This window comes from Diospyros lotus, chromosome 5 (genome assembly GCF_014633365.1).
Source record: "Diospyros lotus cultivar Yz01 chromosome 5, ASM1463336v1, whole genome shotgun sequence".
In the NCBI taxonomy this organism is placed as follows: domain Eukaryota; kingdom Viridiplantae; phylum Streptophyta; class Magnoliopsida; order Ericales; family Ebenaceae; genus Diospyros; species Diospyros lotus.
In genome coordinates, this window is record NC_068342.1 from 40,233,616 (window position 1) to 40,256,386 (window position 22,771).

At 35.5% G+C, this 22,771-nt stretch overlaps 2 protein-coding genes across 3 annotated transcripts in view; both read right to left on the reverse strand.

The window, feature by feature from the left end:
• The window catches only part of LOC127801836 (serine/threonine-protein kinase TOR), a 109,240-nt gene extending 103,938 nt beyond the window's left edge, over nt 1-5,302 (reverse strand). For both annotated transcript variants that reach the window (XM_052337282.1, XM_052337281.1), the window contains exons 1-5: nt 5,138-5,302; nt 4,907-5,066; nt 3,641-3,979; nt 3,490-3,564; nt 2,780-2,952 (exon numbers count right to left, since the gene is read on the reverse strand). In XM_052337282.1, coding sequence (XP_052193242.1) covers nt 2,780-2,952; nt 3,490-3,564; nt 3,641-3,979; nt 4,907-5,023 — 704 coding nt within the window. In that variant the 5' untranslated portion in view covers nt 5,024-5,066; nt 5,138-5,302. The remainder of the gene's footprint in view (nt 1-2,779; nt 2,953-3,489; nt 3,565-3,640; nt 3,980-4,906; nt 5,067-5,137) is intronic.
• Nucleotides 5,303-18,615: 13,313 nt separating this feature from the next.
• Nucleotides 18,616-22,443, reverse strand: LOC127802260 (protein FAR1-RELATED SEQUENCE 5-like). The gene is made up of 6 exons (XM_052337972.1): nt 22,311-22,443; nt 21,290-21,731; nt 19,921-21,202; nt 19,522-19,821; nt 19,296-19,430; nt 18,616-18,660 (listed from the first exon to the last, which is right to left on the reverse strand). Exons 1-6 carry the CDS (start codon nt 22,441-22,443, stop codon nt 18,616-18,618), a joined length of 2,337 nt encoding a protein of 778 aa, XP_052193932.1.
• Nucleotides 22,444-22,771: the final 328 nt, after the last annotated feature.

Sequence of the window (22,771 nt, forward strand, 5' to 3'; positions counted from 1 at the left end):
CGCAGCAGTGCTGAAGCTGAATTCAGAGCCATAGCCCATGGAATTTGTGAAGTAATTTGGTTGGAAAGACTAATGGAAGATTTAGGGATACCCTTAACTCAACCAACCAAGGTTTATAGTGATAGCAAATCAGCTATCAACATTGTAAAGAATCCAGTACAGCATGACCGAATGAAGCACGTGAGAATAGACCGAAGTTTCATAAAGAGAGAGATAGAAGAAAGAGGGATCAGTTTGTTCTATATTCCTACAAAAAACTAGATAGCCGATGTTCTCACAAAGGTTGTTGCAACACCGAGCTTTGAAGAATTAATTGGCAAGCTAGGAATGGCGTGCATCTATTCACCAGCTTGAGGGGGAGTGTTGGACGGAATTAAGAAGCCGAAGACAAGAAGACTTTCATCCAAAGAAGGAGTCTAGTAGATATAGATAAATTAGAGTAGATAATGTTAAATGTACATGGTGTAAATCTTGTTGCAAAGCTGGATTTAATTCCTAAGTTTTAGGAGATAGCTTTCCTATTTTTTAGGGGATAGATATTCTAAATCTTCTCCTATTTTCTAGGAGGAAGAATAGGATCCTAAGCTGTATATAAACATCTCTCATGAGTTTATTCATTTATTCAAATCTTTCATCGTTCTAAGACTTGCTTCACTATTTGTTGTGCAAGTCCTTATAATCCCTAAAAAATCTTTTACCAACTCTTATTTTCATTCTTCCATAAAGGGCATACCAGTACATAAGGCTCACCACTTTACAAGTGTTAGAAAAGGGTCATTTTAATACACAACCTTACCCTTGCATTAAAGAGACTTTCCACAACCACAACTCAAACCCATGACCTGTTAATCACAAAGGAGCAACCTTACCATTGCTATCAAAGCTAATTCTTTTTCTTCTTTGATAATTTTTTTTATTAAAAGATAGAAATATACTAACAAAAGAAGCATCTTAAGGGGGGAAAACCCTTAACAAAAATAAACCCTAACCATTTACAAAAATTAACTATCCAAAAGCTTAAAAAGGGACTAAAACGATATAAATCCCCACTAACCCATCCAAGAAAGGAAACCAAAATATTTCCTTCGAGGCAAGCAAAGAACTCTACAAATTTCCACTATTTCCCCACACCAAACACCCACATAATTCAAAAATTAAATTTCTACTATGGAACAGTGTTCTAAAACGCGTTAGGCGCTAATTGGGCGCCAGGCTGGGGCCTAGCGCCTAGGGTGCCTAAGTGGAGCCTGGGCGGGCTTAGGAAAACTGTTGATTTTTTTTATTTTTTTTAACTTTGTGATGTAACTTGATGTTATTTTCAATTAAATCAAAGTTGAAAGTGGCATGAAAATATATATATATCTAACATTTATATATTAGATATATATCTAACATATAAATAGAAAAGAAAATATATATATATATCTAATCTAACATATAAAGAGAAATAGAAAAATATATATATCTAATATATTTAACGTATCTAACAGCTAACAGCTAACATATAAATAAAAAAAATTAAATACATAACAAACCCTAATAGCTAACACTAGCAACCCGCGCGCGAGAGACACAAAAAGAGAGAGAGAAAGAGGGGGGTCGGAAGCGGAAGCGAAGATGGAGCTTGACAGCGGCGATGACGGCGTAGAGGCGATGAGGACAGAGCTTGACGGCGTAGAGGCGATGAGGAGGACGCGATGAAGCTGGAGGCAGCGAGGAGGTACCGACGGCGTTGAGGCAGCGGCGGCCTTGGGTTGAGAGGGCAAGACAGCTGAGAGGAGTAAGAGAGGCTTCAGAATCGACAAAAAGTAAGATTTAAACCCAAAAATTAGGCATCCCAGGCGGCTAGGCACCGCCTGGGCCACCTATGCGATGCCGCCACTTGATTAATCGGGCCAACGCCTAGAGGGGTCAACCAGGCCATATTCGGGGCGGCCGCCTAGGCCGATTTTAAGAACACTGCTATGGAAAACCCTACCCAAAGAATGTAAAACATCCACAACATAAGCCATTTTGAAACCAGCATCATCCATTGACACCAAATAAGATAAGTTTGTGTACTTTTTCAAGTTTGTTGTGTTGCTTACATTTTGAATCTAAGCGGTGCAAGCTAGCACGAAATTTATTAATGATGCTTTTTGCAAACTTCATATTGTGTAAAGTACGTGAAGGATAAAATAATTCCATTGTGTCAAGTTTCAATTTGGATACTAGGAAAAGGTTGTGCCCTGATTGTGTAACAAGATGGAATGGCTGCGTACGCAGCGTACCACATGGGTGAGTCTGTCAATATTTTTTTTTTTTTTTCCCTTTTATTTTTTCACTTAGGGAGGCAGGTTTTCTTCACCTTCTGCTTCTTCTACATTACAGCTACTAATGAGAATCTATTACACATTTACTCCGAAGTAGTGCCTCTATTTCATTACCATGATCTAGACTATTAATACATGAAAACAACTAAACACCTAGTTCTCACTTCCAATCATTCCAGCAGACATTTATCTCCTGTTCCAACATCATTATTCATGAACCACCTACAATTGATCCAAACCTCTTTGCAAATACTAGCCTGGACAACCTTTCTTCTAGATTTGGGATCCCACACAACAATCTTCCAATATGCATATCCCCATGACAGCAAAGGGGGAAAGTATAACCAAGATAGCTTTCTTTAGAGGTAGCAAGAAGGACAACTATATTGTCAATATGCCTGCCAACCCAAATTCTTTTTAAGAGTCACCAAAATTCAAAAGGGCTAGAGATAGAAATCCACACTGACCATTGTACACGCCAACGAGTTTCACGTTTTTCAATAACACGTAGGCAAGCACGTAAAGCCTCCACAGCCCGCTCTCGGACAGCTAAGTTAGGATCCCTCAATGCAACCCATATGGCATCCACAAATTCAGGTACATGAACATTGAATACAGTTGAAGCATTCTCAGCCATTTCCTACAACAAAGCAAAAAAAGACAGTAAGATTAACCTCAATGAGAAGGTGATCATTCAATCAAAATGACAAATACTTCTGAAAGAAACAACTAAATTTTTAAACTGATAGTCTTGCAGCATAAAAGTTACAAAATATTCCACCCCAAAAGTCCAAAATGAAATATGAAAACACAATTTTGGAGTGAAGAAACAATTGTGTATTCCTTGAATTGTAAAGTTAAACTGAGGACCAATAAGGGCTTCAAGTATAAAGTTAGAAATAAAGAGAAAGACAGAAAATACATAGCTATACATATCTATAGAGGGAATGCATTTTTTTACTAGAAACATCAATTGCTATCAATGGCTAACAAAAAACCAAAGAAGTCAAGAATAGTCATTTTTTTTATTCCATGGACAAGTAAGTCAACAAACATGATATGGAAATAGGAACTAATATCACAAATGTGTTAGCATGTGGGTTTAAAGTAAAACCTCAAAGATTTGAAAAATATTAAGACAAAAAAATCTCCATAACAGAAGAAAGTTTGCACCTACTTTTAAGATTAAGACAGCAGCGAAGCAACGATACTCTATTCTTTCACCTCGGAGCCATTCCAGGGCATTCTTCACCTGCAAAAGCATTTAGATTTTATGTACAAATAGGAACAGATTAAAATGTAGTTAATAAAGGAATAGCTCAATAAACCTGCCATTCCACTTCATCTGCAGTCATTGCCCCACCAGCCTTAGCTAGATGGCCAAGAACTTTACTAGCAAGGCACAAAATATCAGGATCACGCTTCACTTCAAACACAGTTCTCATGTAATTAGAGAACCTCGAAACCTTGGAGGCATTTTCACCGAGTGGCATATCTATCAACTCATCAATTGCCCTTAAAGCTCCCAAATTTTCAGCAATGTCATTACTCTCCAATAGACTAGTAATACGATCATACAGCTGATCCATAAAACGTAAAAAAGCTTCTCCATTAAGATCACGGGCTTCTTCCTCCACATGCTTCTTCAAAGCCAATGCAGCACCATCCTATGTCCATAAAGCAAAAGCCAGGATGCAGAAGTAACCAAATATATGACAAATGAGAACTGCTCAAATATAAACAAGGCGTAAATACAAATAAGCAGCCTCAAAAGATTCAAAGAGCACCAACCAGACCAATTTTCACTCTCCATAGCCCTCCACCAAAAAACAAAAAAAAAACTTAAGGAGAAAACCATACACGAACTTTAAAACAGAAGTAGTCTTGTACATTGGTAAAGTTAAAATACAAATATTGTAAAAGGATAGACACAAATGCATGACAAAGGCAAACTGGTCAAGTAGATAGACAAGTTCTCTTAGAAAACCACGCACAAACTTTAAAATAGAGGTAGTCTTGTGCATTGGTAAAGTTGAAATACAAATATTTCAGGAGGATGGGCACGAGTGCATGACAAAGGCAAACTGGTCAAGTAGATAGACAAGTTCTCTTCCTTGACATCTTCCCTTTCATTCAGACTCTGCAGCTTTAAGGCAGTTTATCTGCTTCGTATACTTATTTTCTTAAACCAATCTCATTTCTACTCTTCAGAACCTATCCCCACCCCATAAAAAGACCTTCGAGGGAGAACCATTGTCCAAAATTTAAGAATAATGCTTATACACAGTAGATTTGAGTTAAACTCCCATAAACCACTATTTCAAGTAGACTCGGTTCTAACAAAAACAAAAGTAGTCAAAAATGACAAGCTGCTTTCAACATAGGCGAGCACTAGCATGTCCTCGTTACAACAACAAAACTCCAGCTCAATTAAACTCCGATAAAACCACCCATAAACGGTTATAACTCGGATAAACGGTAATAGCCTCGCCGCTCACTACAGAACGAAGAAGAAATTTACAATTGAACTTTCTTTCTCTCGTATTAGGGCTTCCACCGCAAGCAACAGAAAGACAGGCTCAAGCGATACTAACCTTGGGATTGCCTCTGGTGCACAGGTCCGCGAGGATGCGGTTGAGCGCGTCTAGGTTTCCGGCGCCGGTTCCAGCGGCCGTCCCGCAGAAGCGAATCGATTGCGATGCGACCGCCATGTAAAGCCCTAGTCGAAGCTTCCACACATCGACGCCTCTGGAACTACGGACACATACACATCATATATACAAGTACATATCTACACATACCTCTACGTGATCGCATATACGTACAGATTGGATGCTCGAGAGAGATCAGACGGAGCACCGGCGAAGAAGACAGGAGTGAACAGCAAAACCCTCACTCTGCCGTCTTCCCTCTCTGTCTGGCGTCGCGTCTTTATTACTCTCCCTCTCTCTCGCTGCTTCCGCACCTTCTAATCTTACGAGGGTAAATAACGTGCCCTCGCTTTCATTCCACCCAGCGGAGAAAATTATGCAGTCTTGTCTAGTGTCCGGGTATTACCGTGCGCGTGGCTGTTTTTGTTGACGTGGCAGACTTTGATTGGCTCTGTTTTTGTAAAAGTTGAAAATTAATTTTAAGATAATTCTTATTCTACCAAATTTGACAGCATTTTCTTCAAAATAAAAAATTGATAAATTCCACTCAACCTACTTTTCAAATTTAATAAAAAGATAAAAATATCTTTACTATTTAAAAAATAATTAATATGTTTTTTATTTTATAGATGTAATTATACTTTTTTAATTTTTTTAAAATGTTAACAACTTTTAATATAATTGAAATATCCCCAATATTTTTATTTTTTTGCATGATTAAGTAAATAGAAATTGATTCATTACGAGTTTTTCCCTTTAGTTCGTCTACTATTGAACCAAAGAAATATCAACTTCGATTAATTATCAAATTTTGACAAATTTGCATGACATATGATAAAGATAAAGGGAGGGAATGATAAATTTTTTCTGTATTTTTGTTATATTAATAATTTTAATAATGATAAGAGTAAAATATAATTAAAGTTACAAAATACAAAATGTCATTGTTATAAATTTGAAGCCCCTGAGTTTTATTTTTTATTGGAGATTTCATTATTCAAAATAATATATAAATAAAATTTTATAAAAAAATGTAGCAATTTATGTGATTTTATAGAGCAACGAATTTGCAAATAAAGCGTTACACGTGATTCTTGAACTACGACACAATTATTCAAATTTTACATAACTTTATAGTTGTTGAGATTATGTAATATTGACAATTTTATAACTATTATTGAGATTATGTAATATTAACAACTTTACAATTATTGAAATTTTGTAATATTGATAACTTCACAATTGTTAATATTATGTAATATTAGCGGCTTTATAATTTGTGGTTTTGTTTCATTAATAAGATAACATGTTCTTTTGTCGCACGAACACAGAATTCTCAAATCAGGTTGCATTTTATACTAAAAATCAAAATTTAAAGTTACAATTTATTTAAAAGTGTAGTTCTTTCACAAAATTCAATAATAGATAGTTAAGAAACAAAATAAATTTTGACAAATTTGCAAAACAAAATAAAATTATAATGATTTTCAAACAAATATATGAAATGGTCAAGATTAAACTGATAAACATTTTAATATTTCTATTAGATTATTTGTTAATTTTGTTGGAATTCATCGAGAATTATACATTTTTTTCGTATATTTATTAAATACATATAATAAACACCGAAATAAGAGTTTTTTACAAAAATATCCCTATTACAAAATTTATTCAAAACTATATGTTAACATCAACAACAAATTTATCATTAAAATAGTGTTTTATGATTAATATGAATTGTCAAAAATTTAAATTAAAAATATTTTTTTCTAAATTTATGTTCAAAAATAGATTATAAAATGACTCAGAAAGTATAAATAATTATTGGTGAAATTATAATAATTCCACTTAGATAATTAAAAATTGTCAAAATATATTTTTATAATAGATAATAAAATATAAAATTGAATAAAATAATTTAAAAATCTATAAAATGAATTTGTATTAGATAATAAAATATATATAGAGAATGAGAGAAATTTAAATTAAAAAAATGTATTAAATGACATTAATTATCTTATAAGGGGCATATAGATAATTTAGACTTATATGTAAAATATCAGATAAATTTATTTAGATGAGAGAGTTATCTAAATTTATTTGTAAAAAGTTATATAAGAAATCACGTGAGGATTTTTCTGGAAAAAAAAAATTAGATAAGCTTAACAAATATGTTAGAAGTAATAAATATCCAGAATACTTCTTATATATGATATGTTTCACTCATATATTGATTAACAAATACTACCTTAATGTGTTACAATATTAGTAGCATATAGTTTATGTTTTTGACAAATAAAAGATGTGCTTATCGATCACGTTTTTTAGTTTAGGTTGTATCAATGTACTAATAATTGGCAAGGGAGTTCAAATATTCATTCAAACCGAAATAACTAGTTCAATTTTAAAATCGAGGTTTAAATTATTCTGAATTTCATAATAGTATTGATCTAAATAAAAATTAATTATAAATTATATGATAAATTAATACATATAAATATAATATTATATATATACAACATATAACTACAACATGTGTTTTATCAATATAAATTAATATATTTTGAATTGATAACCTCTAAATAATAACTAATTTATTATATAATTTGACCACTACAATAAAGTTTATTTTGTTTAAAATAATACTAAAAATATTAAAAAATAAATTGTATTGTCAAACAACTAACGAATTTTCATTTAAATATTTTTACTTATTTTGTTGCATGTGTGTAGTACAAATACCCCTTTTAGTACATACTTTACATACATACTCCATCTAATATATAGATATAATATGTTTGTATACAAGTTTAAAATGACTGAGTCAGACCGATTTAATCTGATATAGTCTAATTAACATTTTTTTTATCAGATATTAGATTTAATGTTTTTGTTAATTACAATTTTAGTTCTATTCAAATCGATTAAACACCCTAATTACTCAGTCTATTCCCTCAAATGGTGACATAAACTATTATGCTTTTTTTATATACTTTTAACTCTTTAATAAACCAATTTTATTACTACAATTTAATATTATTTGTTAAGATTTTGCATATCATATACAAAAATTATAAGAAAATGCTACACACCAAATTTAGTATGTTTTGGCCTCATGCATGTCTATTATGCCATCACATGAGATTAGTAATTTTATAATTATAAAACCTTACACACATAAATTTTACACACAAAGTAAAATAAAAACACTATACTATGTAAAATCTAGCAATTCAAAATAAAATGTCACTAGTGGCACATACTATAAGGATAAAAGACAAAATAAGAACAGAATATTTGTGAGGTAAAGTGTTCCATGAAACTATCGTTATGAAACTATCGTTAGAATAGTAATTTCCCCACTTATGTGTAAATGGTTGATAGAAATTCTACCTCCAATATATAATGGCGGACTTTAAGAAATCAAAATTACACTTTTTAATTTATTCCACATTAAAGAACTTAACACAACAATGAGATAATAGAGAGCAAAGGGAGAGATAGATAATTAATAGCAAATGAATGAAGAGGAATAGATGGCTTGTTGTGTATTTTCTTGCACCCCAAAAGTCCACACTATTTATAAACATTGAATGGGTGCTACCAATAGACACAATTTAAATTAAATAACATAATTTATTTGAAATATCATGACTACTAGGAATAGTCTTATCAATTGGAGAAGTCACATCCCTCCCATTTAAAGACATGTCCCTTGAAATAAAAGACGCGTTGGTTCAAATTATGGCCTTTGAAATTCTAACATTTGGACCGAAAATCGACTTCAAAGAGCTGAAGTCGACTTGCAGTGACTAACAATCGACTTTCGCAAGCCTTTAACCGACCCAACTGAGAGCCATTTTTTTAGCATTTACAACAATTGACTTTCATTATAAACACTTCAAAATAATAAGAATATTATTATTAGATAATACTAATATATACACTTATTATCTAATAATAATACCATAAAAGAATAATAAAAAAGAGAAAACTCAAAACAAAAGTTGTTGAATATTTATGTAACACATAACTAAAGATGGCCAAGACTTGAACATTTATAATGAACATGAATATAAAATTCTCATTCTTGTTATACATGAGTTCTTTGATTCTGCAATGGTAGCGCATTTTTTTTTAATAGGCGTTGCGCTTCATCATAATTTAGCAAATACTATTGAATTTCACCAAAATCATTAGAAATCGGCCTCTCACTTTTCTACTTGCATAAGCAATTTCGTAAGGAGTGTTCACAACTGCTCTTTCACTCCACTTAAAGCTATGAGAGTTGTTAAGAACTAAATTCAACATTCACGTTGTGGATAATCAAAAGTATATAACCAAACACGAGACATTAAATGAATAGGGCTTACCCATATTCATTTCATCCTCACTATTCCTTAAAAATAGTATGCACTTCAAATGTAACATGAGTGTTAATATTATAAAGATAGTTATTTATTGGATTGCCCTTGAACTCTTAGACACATGACTTTTTAGTAATAACCTACATTCACATGAAATAGTAGGATTCAAACAAGACTACCTCTTTAAATTGTTGATAGTCTCATGTTTCTCATGGCTTTTAAAATTTTCTCACCCGACAAAGGCTTTGTAAGAGGATCTACAAGCATTTGATTCGTTGGAAGATATTCAATGGATACTTTACCTTTTCAACACGATTCTTCTTACTTTGAATATGTTTTTGTCTCATTAACACAATCTATATTAGATCCAAAGATATGCAAATCATCAACATAAAAAGATATTAGAATTTTATAATCATCGATGCATTTAAAGAAAACACAATTTTCTACCTTGCTATATTTAAAATCAATAGATTTAATTTATTTCCTTAAACTTTACGAAATTTGCATACTTGAGCTAAATGCCCCATTTTGCCACATGCAAAGCATGGTCATCTTTTTCTTCTTATTAATACATTCCTTCCTATTATGAAATTTGTTGTTCTTAGATTTTAAAATTTTGGATGCGAAATTCTCAACATTATACACATTATTCTTATAAACAAAGATATCTCTCATTTTAGCCTCATTCTTAATTTGAATATGTTGAAGTAGTTGATCCAAATTTAAAAACTTTGTCTTATACTTTAACTTATTTTGGTAATCTCCCCAAGAAGATGGAAGTTTACCAATAATAGTAGACACTTGAAAAGTCTTAAAAATTGATTCACCAACATCAACACATTAAAAGGCAATTTCATTAAGTTTATTGACTTGATCTATAACAGGTTTAAAATAATTTATTTTAAAGTCAATGTACTTGTTAATTAGAAAGGACTTGTTACCATCATCCTCATTGCTATACCTCCGCTCAATTGCAGCCCATAATTCACAGGTAGGGAACATTTGTGGAAGATGTTAAATAGTGCATTGCTTATGATATTGAGGATCATAGAATGGCACACTAAGTCATATTCCACCCATTTGTGTTGTGTAAGAGTGAGTGACCCTTCATTGCTCTCATCTTGTGGATATATATGTTAAGACATATAGGACTTTAGCCACGATCAATTGATACAAGGTTTTCATGCTCCAACTGTAATGACCCGTTAGTGGGTCTAGAATTTTATTAATACTTTATTTATGGGCATTTAAAATTTTGCTCCTATTAAATTAAATATGAGAAATATTTTTATGTGGCAAAATGTATATAAGTAAATTATGTGTTTAATTTAATGGATTGGACTTTGAAAATTGGGTTGAGGCCTTTGGGCTTGAAATAAATTAAATATGTGTGTGTTATTTTATTTGGGGCCTAAGATGGAAGTGGGTCATTTTATTTAATTAGGCCACTGAGTTGGGCTAATGAAATGGGCATTGGGCTTATGTGCATAAATTGTGTGTTTTATTTAATAAAAATAGAAATGAGTATTCTATATAAATAATATTGTGTGAATTATTTGGTGAAAAGAAAATGGGAAAAGAAATGTAAAAGAAGACAAAATGACCATTGTGGGTTTCATGAATGTATTGGAGGAGAGAAAAAGTTAAAGGTAATTGTGGAAATCCATAAATGAGGATATAAATAAAAGAGGAAATAAATAAGAAAAATAGCAAAGGTCTAAAAGATGCTTGGATTTTTATGTGTGTATGAGGTAGGGGCAAAATGGTAAAATTTTAGGGGGTAGTTGGCAGCCCACTCCTCCCATTTTCTTCCCATGCTCTTGTATTTTCTTCATTCATTTCCTTTTTCTTTTCTTTTGGTTCCCGACGATTCTTTCTCCTTTTTCTTCCATTTTCTTATTATTTTATTTCTCCATTTTCTTATTCTTCCATTATTCTTGGTGGAATTAGAGCTTCAAATGTGGGAGGATTTGCAACTTTGAGGAGGTTTTTTCTTTTTCTTCTTCTCTTTGATTTAAGCTTTAAAGACAAGTTCTTCTTGCACCCTCTTTTATTTGGCTGTGCAAGTTTCTTGACTCTCTCTCTTTTCATTTGATGTAAGATTTTGTCTTCTCCATTGTGTTGAAATCACTTTCGGTAAAATGGTTTCTCTTTTTTGGTTATAAGTATTGTATATTTATCTTGTAAATTGGATAATTTTGTTGAGAGTCTCCTTGGGGCTTGTTCACCCCATTTTTCATTCAAGGAATGACAGTTGTGGGTTAGGAAGCTAGTGGTGGTCGTTTTGGAATGTTTCGGGTCCATTTCATGTGTTTTTTTGTGCGTTGAGTCAATAATTTTGGGGTTTAGTCGACTTAGCAGATGCCAATTTTCTCAAATTTTTGTGTCAGCTCTCGGCCCAGTTGACTAAGCTTTAGTCAACTATTCATTCTATTAATCGATTGTTCCCTTTTTTTCAACACTACGCATGTTGTACTTTTTTTATCATAACATTTTGTCCTGATATCGAAATTAAGATCCATTTTTTTTGTTACGACCCTAACTTGATATGCTTCGATTTGGTATAGGATTTGAACCACTTGGAAAACTACTGAGACTATGAGATTCTTTTGAATTGTATACTTGATTCGTAGCTTTCTCCTTCCTTAAACCTCATTCAATCTTTAATTTTGGAAACGAATATTTCTACCTTGACCCAATTACCAATATTATCAAATAATTTCTCTTAATTAATGTGATGGAACCTATTTAAATGTGAAATGTGTAAAATGACCAAGAACCTTAATGGGCAATAATTGCGGGTGTGTGAATGTCACTTGTTATGGCATTATTTGTGGATGTGTTGCATGGCATTGTGATTCTATATTACTTTGCATTATGATGTTGGGTTATGGGTTGCATTTATTGGGGGGACATACTTTGTTTGTAGGGATGTGTGTGCATTGGCATGACCCGATTGGCCTAAGAGCCAACTTTGGTATACTAAGTGAGCATATGCATTTAGAGCATTAGTGTGTATGAATTCCTACGTGGGTGTAACATGGCCTGATATTTGGTTAATAGGGGCTTGTTATCATGTTAATGTTGCAAGAGCCATTGCATTCATTATATGTTGCATTGCCTGGTGAAAACTAATTTGTGATTATGATGCGTACGTCTGTAGGTGGAGGTCCACAACAGCTAGATCATGTGTTGCGTATGTAAGACAATGGATGGAGGCCCACAATAGCTGGATCTTGTTATGCGTAAGTCTAAGGATTTGGGTCCCGTAGCAGCTCGTGTTCATAATGAGTTTGTGAGTACTTTGGCACATGATGATGATGGTGATTGATGTAATATGAGAGCCTTGAGCTCATGTTATTGTTTTGGTAGCCTGCTCTTGGCTGCTGGCAGGTTTGTATACTGGTTATTGGATGCCAGTGTCTACATTTTATGTAGGCCCCAAGGACTCTATGTGTGCATCTATGCATTTATGTTACCGCTAAATATCGTGTTATATAACCACATGGCATGGATGTGTGTGTCATTTATGTGTATGAGATTGGTGTGTGTTTCCCTATACAACATGATATGCATTGTAATATCCCAAAATTTTGGAAATGATAATGCATATCAAATTTTGTATTTGAGAATTTAAGGTATTAAGTAATAGAGATAATAAATAATCATAATAATAATAAATAAAATTTAATTAATTAATTTGTTAAAAGGTGTGGCCGTGCGCGTATGCTTGGAAGTTACGCGTTGCACAGTGGTTACTTTTTGTCAAATTAAATCAAAGAAGAAACAGAGAGGGAGAGCTCGCAAGGGAGCTGGGGTCGAGAGATCAAGAGAGAGAGAGAGAGAGAGGGAGCCTAGTCGAGGGGGAGAGGAAGGGAGATAGAAGGAGGGAAAGGCTCGGCGGCCATGGAAGTTGTCTGAGCTTTGCTCGGCCATGGCAGCCGAGCAACCAGCAGCGGCGAAGCAACAGGCTAGCAGGTGCGGTGGCGCGCTGTGACAGGCTCAGGGCGGGGGAGGGCGGCTGACTGCAGCAGCAGCGGCAGCCGCGAAGGTGCGCAGGTACAACGACCATGGGCAAGGCTGAAGTAGGGATGAGCAGTACGCGGGGAAGAAGAAGAAGAAGAAAGGAAAGAAGAAGAGAAGAAGAAAAATAAAGGAAATAAGAAGATAAGAAGAAGAATGGCGCGCAGAGCAGAGGCGGGGAAGAAGGAAAAGAAGAAGGAAGAAGAAGAAGAAAAGGAAGGAAAGAAAGTAAGGAAAAATAAAAGAATGTAAGGAAAAATAAAAGAATTTTGGGATTTTTTGGTAAAGGAAGTGATCAGGTACATGGGTAAAAATTAGTAGAAGCATGATATGTTTAAATTATAAATTTTGCGCGATTAGAAATAATTAATTTAAGTCCCAGTTGTGTTATTTGCTAGGAAATGATTTAATTCGCATCGAGAGCGCAAGAGAGGCTGAAAGTAGCTATTTTCAAGCAAGTTCCTAACCCCCTCCTCGTGTTCTTTAATTCCCGTGAGAGACTTCATAGTTTCTCGTATTTTATCATCTCCCTTACTTTAATTCGGCGCCTAGCCTTATTTGTTGAATTATTATTCATTTGTTTTAATTTAAATAAATCCGAAACTTCTAGAGTTTTATTTGTTGAGTGCCTACGGGGGTTTGTGTCGCCCCTACTCCTTTTGGGAATGATGCTGAACCAGCCTGAGAACTAGGTTCCTAGACGTGCGGGTTTATTTACAATTTTATCGGGTTTATTTACAGTTTTTCTCAGATTTATTTATAGTTCGGTTAGAGCTATCGAGCAGTAGGGCAAGGGTCGGTTGTTGGTGACGTTGGGGTAAACTATTGTACGACCCTGAAATGAACCGTCAGGTGGACACTCCTAGTCACTGGCCGTTGACCGGTGCCGGGCACTGCTGACTAGCTCTACCAGTATGTGATTTACTGCACATTTAGATTTATTATATTATTGTTCATGATTTGATATGCACATGGGCGTGGGTTGCATGTTGGGGTATTCATTTATTGAGTATGCTTGGACACGGACATTCTAGTTTGGTTAGGTTACATTTGGCACGGGCATATGCATCGCGTGTGGTTTACTATGTGGGCGGAGCATAACCTGATGCCTGGATGTATGGGCGCCGGTGTATCACGTTGATGCTCACTACGTCATTGCATTATTATGGGCATTGCATGGTTACTGGTAGTTATTAGTTCTCGGATGGGAGTACCGTTCCGAGGAAGCCTATGGCTCGAGTGTCGGGAGTACTGATATGGACGGGTGACGGGAGTACCGACCCGGGATGGCGCGCACAGATTTTTCGGAGGTATTTGTTACCGTCTAGGGCAGCGATAGGTTGGTATGAGACTTGGGTGTCAGGTGTCTTATGTGGGCCCCAAGGACCGGTATGTGCTTTTATTATGCTATACTATTGTGTTGTAGCGTCTCATGACTTGTGTGTATTTGGGGGTTGGTGTTCTGGGAGAAGTTTATTGGCTTTGTGCAGCTTTCAGCCTTTCTTTTCTTATGCTTACTGAGTCTCTCGACTCATCTTGTTTTTCCATCATTCCAGGTAGTGGCAGCGTGGACCATGGCAAGGGAGTTAGTGCCTAGCGGCAGAGTCGGTATGGTATACAGGCAGTCCCGTCATTCCTTGTCAACTCTGATGTCTAAGTATGAGTTACTCTATTATTTTGTACTGTGCCAGGTCTTTCCTTGAGTCTCGTGTATGTCGGCACCTGAGTCTGTGTTTATTTATTTATCATGTGACTGTTGTGATAGCGGGGTACCCGTAATGCATGCATGTGTTTAGCTTCGTTTCCGCTGTTCTTATTTTTGTGTATGCATGCCAGGGTGGTTCTTGTCTTGTGTTCATCCTTTTTCTCCTCTCGTAAGTGCTCATGTTCGGGTAGTCCGGGTGTTTGGGGATATCCGGGCCGGGGTGTTTACATGCATGATGTTTAGGGAAAGTCTAGTCATATCCATTTTTCGTTGTTTTTATACACTTGCCGAGCCTTATGGCTCACTTTGAAAAATGTGTTTTAATGAAACATAAAAAAATGTATTTATTTGAGGAGTAATGCTATTCGACCCATCGAAGTGCCCATCGATGAGATCTCGCGATATCTCTAGGCCAAAAGGTCGCGACAACTTGCGATATGAAGTCCCACCCAAAAGCCCAAATATTTTCAACTTTTCGGCCCTCTCCCTCTCGACCACTCGGAACGACCCTCCCCCTTCCCTCTCCTGTTCGACCCTGGCCCTAGCTCCTGTTCGACCTACCATATCGCTCAATCTCTCGCTCCCTTCTCTTCTCTTCTCTCTCTCTCTCTCTCTCTCTCCTTCTCTCTCGTTCGACCTTCCCTATCGCACAAGTTCGTTCCAGCTATTGTGCGACCCTTCTTCTCGGAACGAACCTTAAGGTCATCGGCTCCCGCCCATGCGACTTCTTCTCCGGCCATCGCACGTCTCCATTGGCTTCGATCTACAATCAGGTAAGTCTTTTACACATTTTAGTCTTTATTTTCAGCATACATCCATCATATATACGTATATGAGCTTTCTTTGGGTTTGGCCGGGGGCTTTAATCTTAGATCTAGACAGATTGGGCCATTGGATCTTGATTGTTTTTGGGTATGTTCGTCGATGGACCTTTGCGTGTCTGGTGGTTGCCCATGATTGTTGGAAACCACCGGCCACCGTGGCCGGTGGCGACTGGCAAAAATGACAGCTTGTTAGTTGTTAAGATGGCGCTGTAAAAGTTTCCTATGATTTGTATTGTAATATGGATAATGCCTTTATCGGCTTGTAGACGACATATAGCATTTTCCCACGACTTGTAGACAATGAAATTTGAGTATGTAAATCTGATTTTGTTCCTTTGTATAGTGTGACTCTGCTATTGCTCTCCTCTTTCTGATTTAGTGTAACTATGGTATTTATTCTCTTGCAATGTCTTTTGGGTTATTGGGTGAGAAATGAATGGAAGTGTTGAAATTGTTTGATCCATGTCTTCAAAACTTGAAATTGTATGATCTGACTGAGAGTGCCCTAACCATCAGCATTTTCATCATTTTTTGTCCATCTGGGCCCTCTTAGTTTAGGATCTTTCCCATATTTTAATGATTTAATGAAAATTAGGGGTTGCATTTTCAATTTTTGAAGAATTTTTACAAATGGACACTCTTCCGTCTAGCTGGTTGAACCCTCATATTTTTCAATGTTGAATTTAGAACTTCAAGATTTTTCCCTAATCTTAATTAAGAAGACCATCTTCCATTTTTCATAAGTTTCCAATTTAGTTATGAATTTTGGTTGCTTTATACAGTTTGGTGAATCATAGGTTTTCAATCTATTTTATATATTTTATGGTTCGAAGATTATGGGAATTTGATTGTTTCGAATTCCTTCATCAACTTGTGTTTTCCTATACTATGTAAAACAAATAAAAAGTATTTTTGGATATAGGAAATCATTGGGAATTTTACTATTTCAGGATTCATGACTTCCAATTACGAAATGAGTGAAGCCTCAATTAACTCATCTAGTTCATATCAGACAATTGTGTGTAATCACGGTGTATTTGTTTCGTCCCACACATCATGGACTAAACGTAATCTTGGAAGAAAATTCTTAAGGTGTCGATTCTGGAAGGTAATTTATTCTCTTATAAATGTATAAGTCGTTAATATGAATTATAGTAATTGTTGAATACTTTGGTGGACAGGATGATGATTGCAAATGGTTTCAGTGGATTGATGATAAACGCACAGCCCGTGAGAAAGCATTATGCGGAGTCTTGTTGGATAAGGGGAGAGTTTTAGATGAACAAGTCAAGGTTTTTGAAAAAAAAAAATGTAAGAAAAAAAAAAGTTACTGAAGTTTCGGAAAGAACGCAAATGTATTATAGAAGAAAATATAAAATTGAAAATGAAACTTCAAGAGTATAATAGGTTTGTTAGGGGTATGATAGTGTTAGGATTGTTATGTTTTTTGCTTAGTTTATGGGTGATGAAAAATGAAGGAAATAGATTTAGGTACTTAGCTTTGATGTAATTATGTATTGCTCCAATTGGTCGAGTAATGCTTAGTTTATGGGTGATGAAAAATGAAGGAAATAGATTTAGGTACTTAGCTTTGATGTAATTATGTATTGCTCCAATTGGTCGAGTAATGCTTTTAATGGCAATTTGGTGGAGTCATGGCTGGCATGGAAAATGGTTATGTTAATGGCATTTCAATGCTTCTTTGTTGTGTAAAGTCATCATTTTTATACATTACCTTACCTTATATGTTTCTCTGTCAATGGATATATGAATGCTTTTAATGGCAATTTGTGTATTTGTTTGAATAATAAAATTAAGCTTAAAGTTAACCAAAAAATGCAATCCCATTCTTTTTGGTGGAGATTGCTGAATGTAGTCTAGCTGTCCATAAAATCCAATTGCCCAATTCCTCACTTTTTCCTCCCCCAATCCCATTCTTTTTGTAACTGTCATCTTCATCTCTCTAATTTCGTTCCCATCTTTTTTCTTTCCTTTCTCGTCCTCAATTCAATAGCAATGGCGTGGAGAAAGATCTAATTGCATTTTATTTTTTATAAAAAAAAAATTGATTTATGGCTTTTTCTCTCTAGAATGAATGAATGTCTTGATCACGGAGAAGAATCAATGGTTGTGTTCCTGTGTTTTATTTTTCTTTTATAAAGGAGATAGTCTGTGTTAAATAAACAAGAAATTGTGAGTGCAATCAGTGATGTTTATTTTTGGTCTGCCAACATGCGTTTGCAATTTAACAAAGAGAAACCACTTCCTGTTGAGTCCCCAAGTGTTGTATATATGTGTAGGAGGTAGTGTGGTACACACGCGTATACATTCCTTTCGTAACTCATATGTTTCGCACTTTACAGAAAATAAGAAAAAGAAGACGCACCAATTTAAAGTCAAAGCGTTACAGATTTGAACATAAAACAAAAACCATATGCACTTGATCCTCTTTACATAAAAACAAGCAATTCATTCATACATTTAAGTTCAAAGTGTAATTCATCGTCCTGCTTCGTAGAGACAAGAGCATAGTTGGATATTAGATTAAGCATTCGAATGCATCGTCCATCACACCAACATTTACTTAATTGCATAAATACAAACCGCGACATAAACTGTGTTGGTAAAGGTTTAAGCTTTCATTCTGGTTTCTTTACAACAAGAACAGAGCAACTGGCATTATCAACATAGTGGCTACTACTATTCCCTAGAAGAGCCCTACATCAACAATCAACGATCTTGATCCCCAGTCTCTGCCATTGTTTCGGCTTTTACCTGTAAAAAAGAAAAATTAGTGAGTTTTTTCCCTCTGGTCTGAGCTAAACCCAAAGCCAAATCGATCTTGATCTACTACATTTTTTTTTTCTTTTTCTACACAAACATCATGGGGTCCAACCAGACCAAGCAGAGCCAAACTAATTTGGTTCAATTCACAGGCTTACAAGTTTAGTTTTCAATCAAGTTCAATCTACATATTATTAAGTTCAGTTATTTATTAGAAATTATTGTTGAAACAAAATATCAACCAAACACAATGCCCTTCACCGTTTCAAGTACAACTCGAAATAAAGATTTTAACAACTAAAACCTAACAGGGGAAAAAAAAAAGAAAACAAATGTAATGCAAACCAACTGCTCAATTAATTTGATTTCCATCCGGATGAGTTGGTCAGGATTTGAGTCTGAAAATGGTTACCTGAGAATTAAATGATAAGTAAAACAAGATGGTCGGGATGGCTGGAATGAATGCCTCAAACATCTGGTGAGATGTCATCGGGCTGTGGATGGGGCATGTACATTGGCATGAAGGGCCGAACCGTATCAAAAGATGCTTGCAAAAGAAAAAGAAAGCATCCGGATTTAAAAAATGACAACTTAAATTATTACCCTAATCTCATTTAAGTACTTACCATTAATTGTGAGTGCGAGATCGATGTCATAGCGTGATATGGTGCTTCTTGTGTAAAACCTTCACTGAATGCTTGACTGTATTCAATAATGTTTTGCATGGGGGAATTGCCTTGGTTTACTTTTGAGGATCCCACCTGGACATCAAATGAAAGTAAGAGTCATTCATTACAATTAGGAATTCGAGCACTACATTATGAAGTAAATAAAAAATATATTAAAGCATACCTTCGCTTTCTTGGAACTCGTTTCCATTGGACCCTTCTTCGCTTTCTTGGAACTCATTTCCAATGGGCCCTTCTTACGAAGCTTCCTAGGGGCTCCCTTTGTCTGCGAGCATTTTGGATCAAAAATTTGCTCGCTTGAAGCTGTAACGGCCTGTCCAGGATCAGGAACTTGTTCTTGCACACTGTCTTCAACATGTATATTGCTACCACAACTTGGCTTCGTTTTAGATATGCTCAATACAGTCAATTGAGATTCCATCCACTCTATAGTTGCCTTGGTATGATCTTCGTCATCTGCAACCTTGGCAAACACACTGCACAACTTATCATATCTTAACTGGCTAGGCGTACTAATCTAACAATTGTAATTGATCTTCACTCTCGTGTAGGATCTACTGACATCTTTCCTCCATCGCCTAAAGATATACTTGTCAGGAAGTGATCTGATACCACTTCGAATCAAAACTGTGACAATATGTCTGCAAATTATTCCCTTGAACTCGAACATGTAACAAGTACAAACAAAATTGGCTTTCTCTTTGTCAATAAGAACTGAAAATTTTTTCTCCTTGAATTTTTCATCAAATATGATATCTTCCCGCACCTCGTACCTCATACCCAGCAATCCCTCTTCTATCTCTTCGATAGACACAACCTCACAATACATCTTTCCTGTGAACTCATCCTGAAACTTCTTGAATTTTGTGATTGTGTACATTTCTTGAAATTGTTTCTCCATGGGATATCTCGATGCGCATGGCACCATCTGAGAAAATGACTTAACGTCGGCTTGAAACTCCTTTTCAACTTTAGCCCTCATTGCCCACTCATATTGTTCAACAAATTGATTCAATGAAGTTTTTGAGTGTACATAACCATCGAAAAATGCATTCATGCTCTCACTCCGTTGGGTTGTTGACATCGCTGCCCAAAAACTAGTTTTCAAGAAACATGGCACCCAACGAGCTCTCTGTGTGTATAGTCCTGACAACCAATCGTTGTCGTGCAATGCATATTTCTCAATCATTGAACTCCATCCTTGCTCGAATACTTCAAGACTATGTGATTCGTACACCACGTCATGTATGGCCAAAAGAATTGAAGCCTTGCAACTATGGTTCCCAAACTTTTCTGGTAACTTCTTTAGTATATGCCACAAACACCATCTGTGCTTTGTGTTAGGGAAAACTATCTCAATTGCGTTTTGCATAGCCCTATCCTGGTCAGTGATTATTCCAGTGGGAGCCTGATCCTCCATGCATTGAAGCCATGTCCTAAACAACCACACAAAAGTCCTAGTGTCCTCGTTCGAAAGTAAACCACATCCAAACAATGTCGATTGCCCATGGTGATTAACACCAACAAACGGAGCAAATGGCATGTCGTACCTATTGGTTAGGTATGTCGTGTCGAATGTCACAACATCGTCAAATTCCTTATACACTTGTCTACACCTATTATCTGCCCAGAATATGTTTCTCAATCGAGAATCTTCGTCCAAGTCGACACTGAAGTAGAAACCCGGACAAAGGGCTTGCATTTTCGAAAAATACGCTTGAATCGAAGCAGCATCTCCTTCCCCAAGTCTTAACTTCCTCACCTTATCAATGTAATTTCTACAATCATTTTCCACAAACGTAAGGTTCTCATACCCACCAGCCTCAACAACAGCTGAGTTATAACTTTTATGTAGCGAAATACCAGCTATATCATTAACTTAAAGCTGTCGCTTCACATGTTCGTTCAATTGTCTATTGCATTTATACAACCTAGATTTGCTTGGACTTGTTTCATGGTTATGCTCAAGGTGGACGGTGCTTATTCGCCAAGTTCCTAAAACAACTAATATGACTGTGATCTTAGCTTTACACCCTACACGAATAGTTGCTTTAGGCTTGAGAGATGTGCTAGCTTGACTAGTTCTTTTGCCTTCTCGGCTACATGCATAGACAACATATATTACCATCCCATCTTCATCCTTTTTCGAATTCCTTTTTTTTATTGGAAAACCAACATGGTAAGCGTATCTCTTGTAAAATTCATAAATTTCATTCTCATCATTGAACTTCATTCCAACTTCAGGGACAAGATCACTATGTTTTCCTGCTACTTCATTGTTTAATGGACCCTCATTATCTTGACAATTTTCCTCATTATCTTGGCAATTTTCTTCATTATCTTCAATTGATTCCGAGAGCACACTATTATTTACTATATCAAAACAAGGTACAAACATAAGATAATACAATCTTACCTATATATAATTTGCATAAACATATGATTTACTATATCAAAACAAGGTACAAACACAAACATTTTGTTTTTCTTGTTTTATACAATGTTACCTAAATAAGGCCGTATCACATTTGAATAATTTACATTTTTTATCTAATTCTATGTGATAAAGTTACCATTTACAGATACAAATATGTTAGCTCATCAATCTATTTATACAAGGAAGCTCTGCCATATTTAGGAAAAAATCATACATACCTATGTTACTCATTGGGAATATCGCTTTCCTTTGTCTCCTAAATTAGAATTGATTGTCTACAATAAAATTTAAAAAATTATAGAAAGTCAATAATCTATTAGAAGCAGTCAATAATCTATCAGAAGCAGTCAATAATCTATCAGAAGCATGATATGGTACATGAATATATAAACAGAAACGAGAGAAACAGAAATTCCACCAACAGATTGGGTTTTTGGACCTAACCAAGGTCTGCCACAACTGGGCCAGCCCCAGCCCCTTGTTGGTTCATGGGCTAGCCCAAAAACATCCTAAACCAGCAACAACCGTTGCCACATTTAACGGCTGGATGGTCTTAGATCCAGAAATACGGACTGTCAGTCGCCACCGACCACGGTGGCCGGTGGTTTCCGGTGATCGTAGGCAATCACCCGACACCCAAAGACCCATCGACCAACATACCCAAAAACAATCAAGATCCAACGGCCCAATCTCCCTAGATCTAAGCATAAAGTCCCGACCAAACCCTAAAAACGAACATATACATATATATGATGGATGTGTGCTGAAAAACATGACTAAAATGTGTAAAAGACTTACATGCTTGTAGATCGGAGCCAATGGAGACGTGCAACGGCCAGATATGAAGTAGCATGGGCGGGAGCCGATGACCTTGATCTTTGATCCGAGAAGAAAGGTCGCACAATGGCTAGAACGAGCTTCAACGATACGAAGGTCGAACGAGAGAGATAGAGAGTAAGATTGAGAGATGGAGCTT

What these genes read in the sequence shown, in the direction of transcription:
- LOC127802260 (XM_052337972.1), bottom strand. Translation starts at nt 22,443, where the DNA reads ATGGGTCTTTGGGTGTCGGGTGATTGCCTACGATCACCGGAAACCACC. An exon ending in TTAGGCGATGGAGGAAAGAT is followed by an intron (nt 19,822 to 19,920) that starts GTCAGTAGATCC and finishes GTGTTTGCCAAG; the next exon opens with GTTGCAGATGACGAAGATCA. An exon ending in CGAGTTCCAAGAAAGCGAAG is followed by an intron (nt 19,431 to 19,521) that starts GTATGCTTTAAT and finishes TTTGATGTCCAG; the next exon opens with GTGGGATCCTCAAAAGTAAA.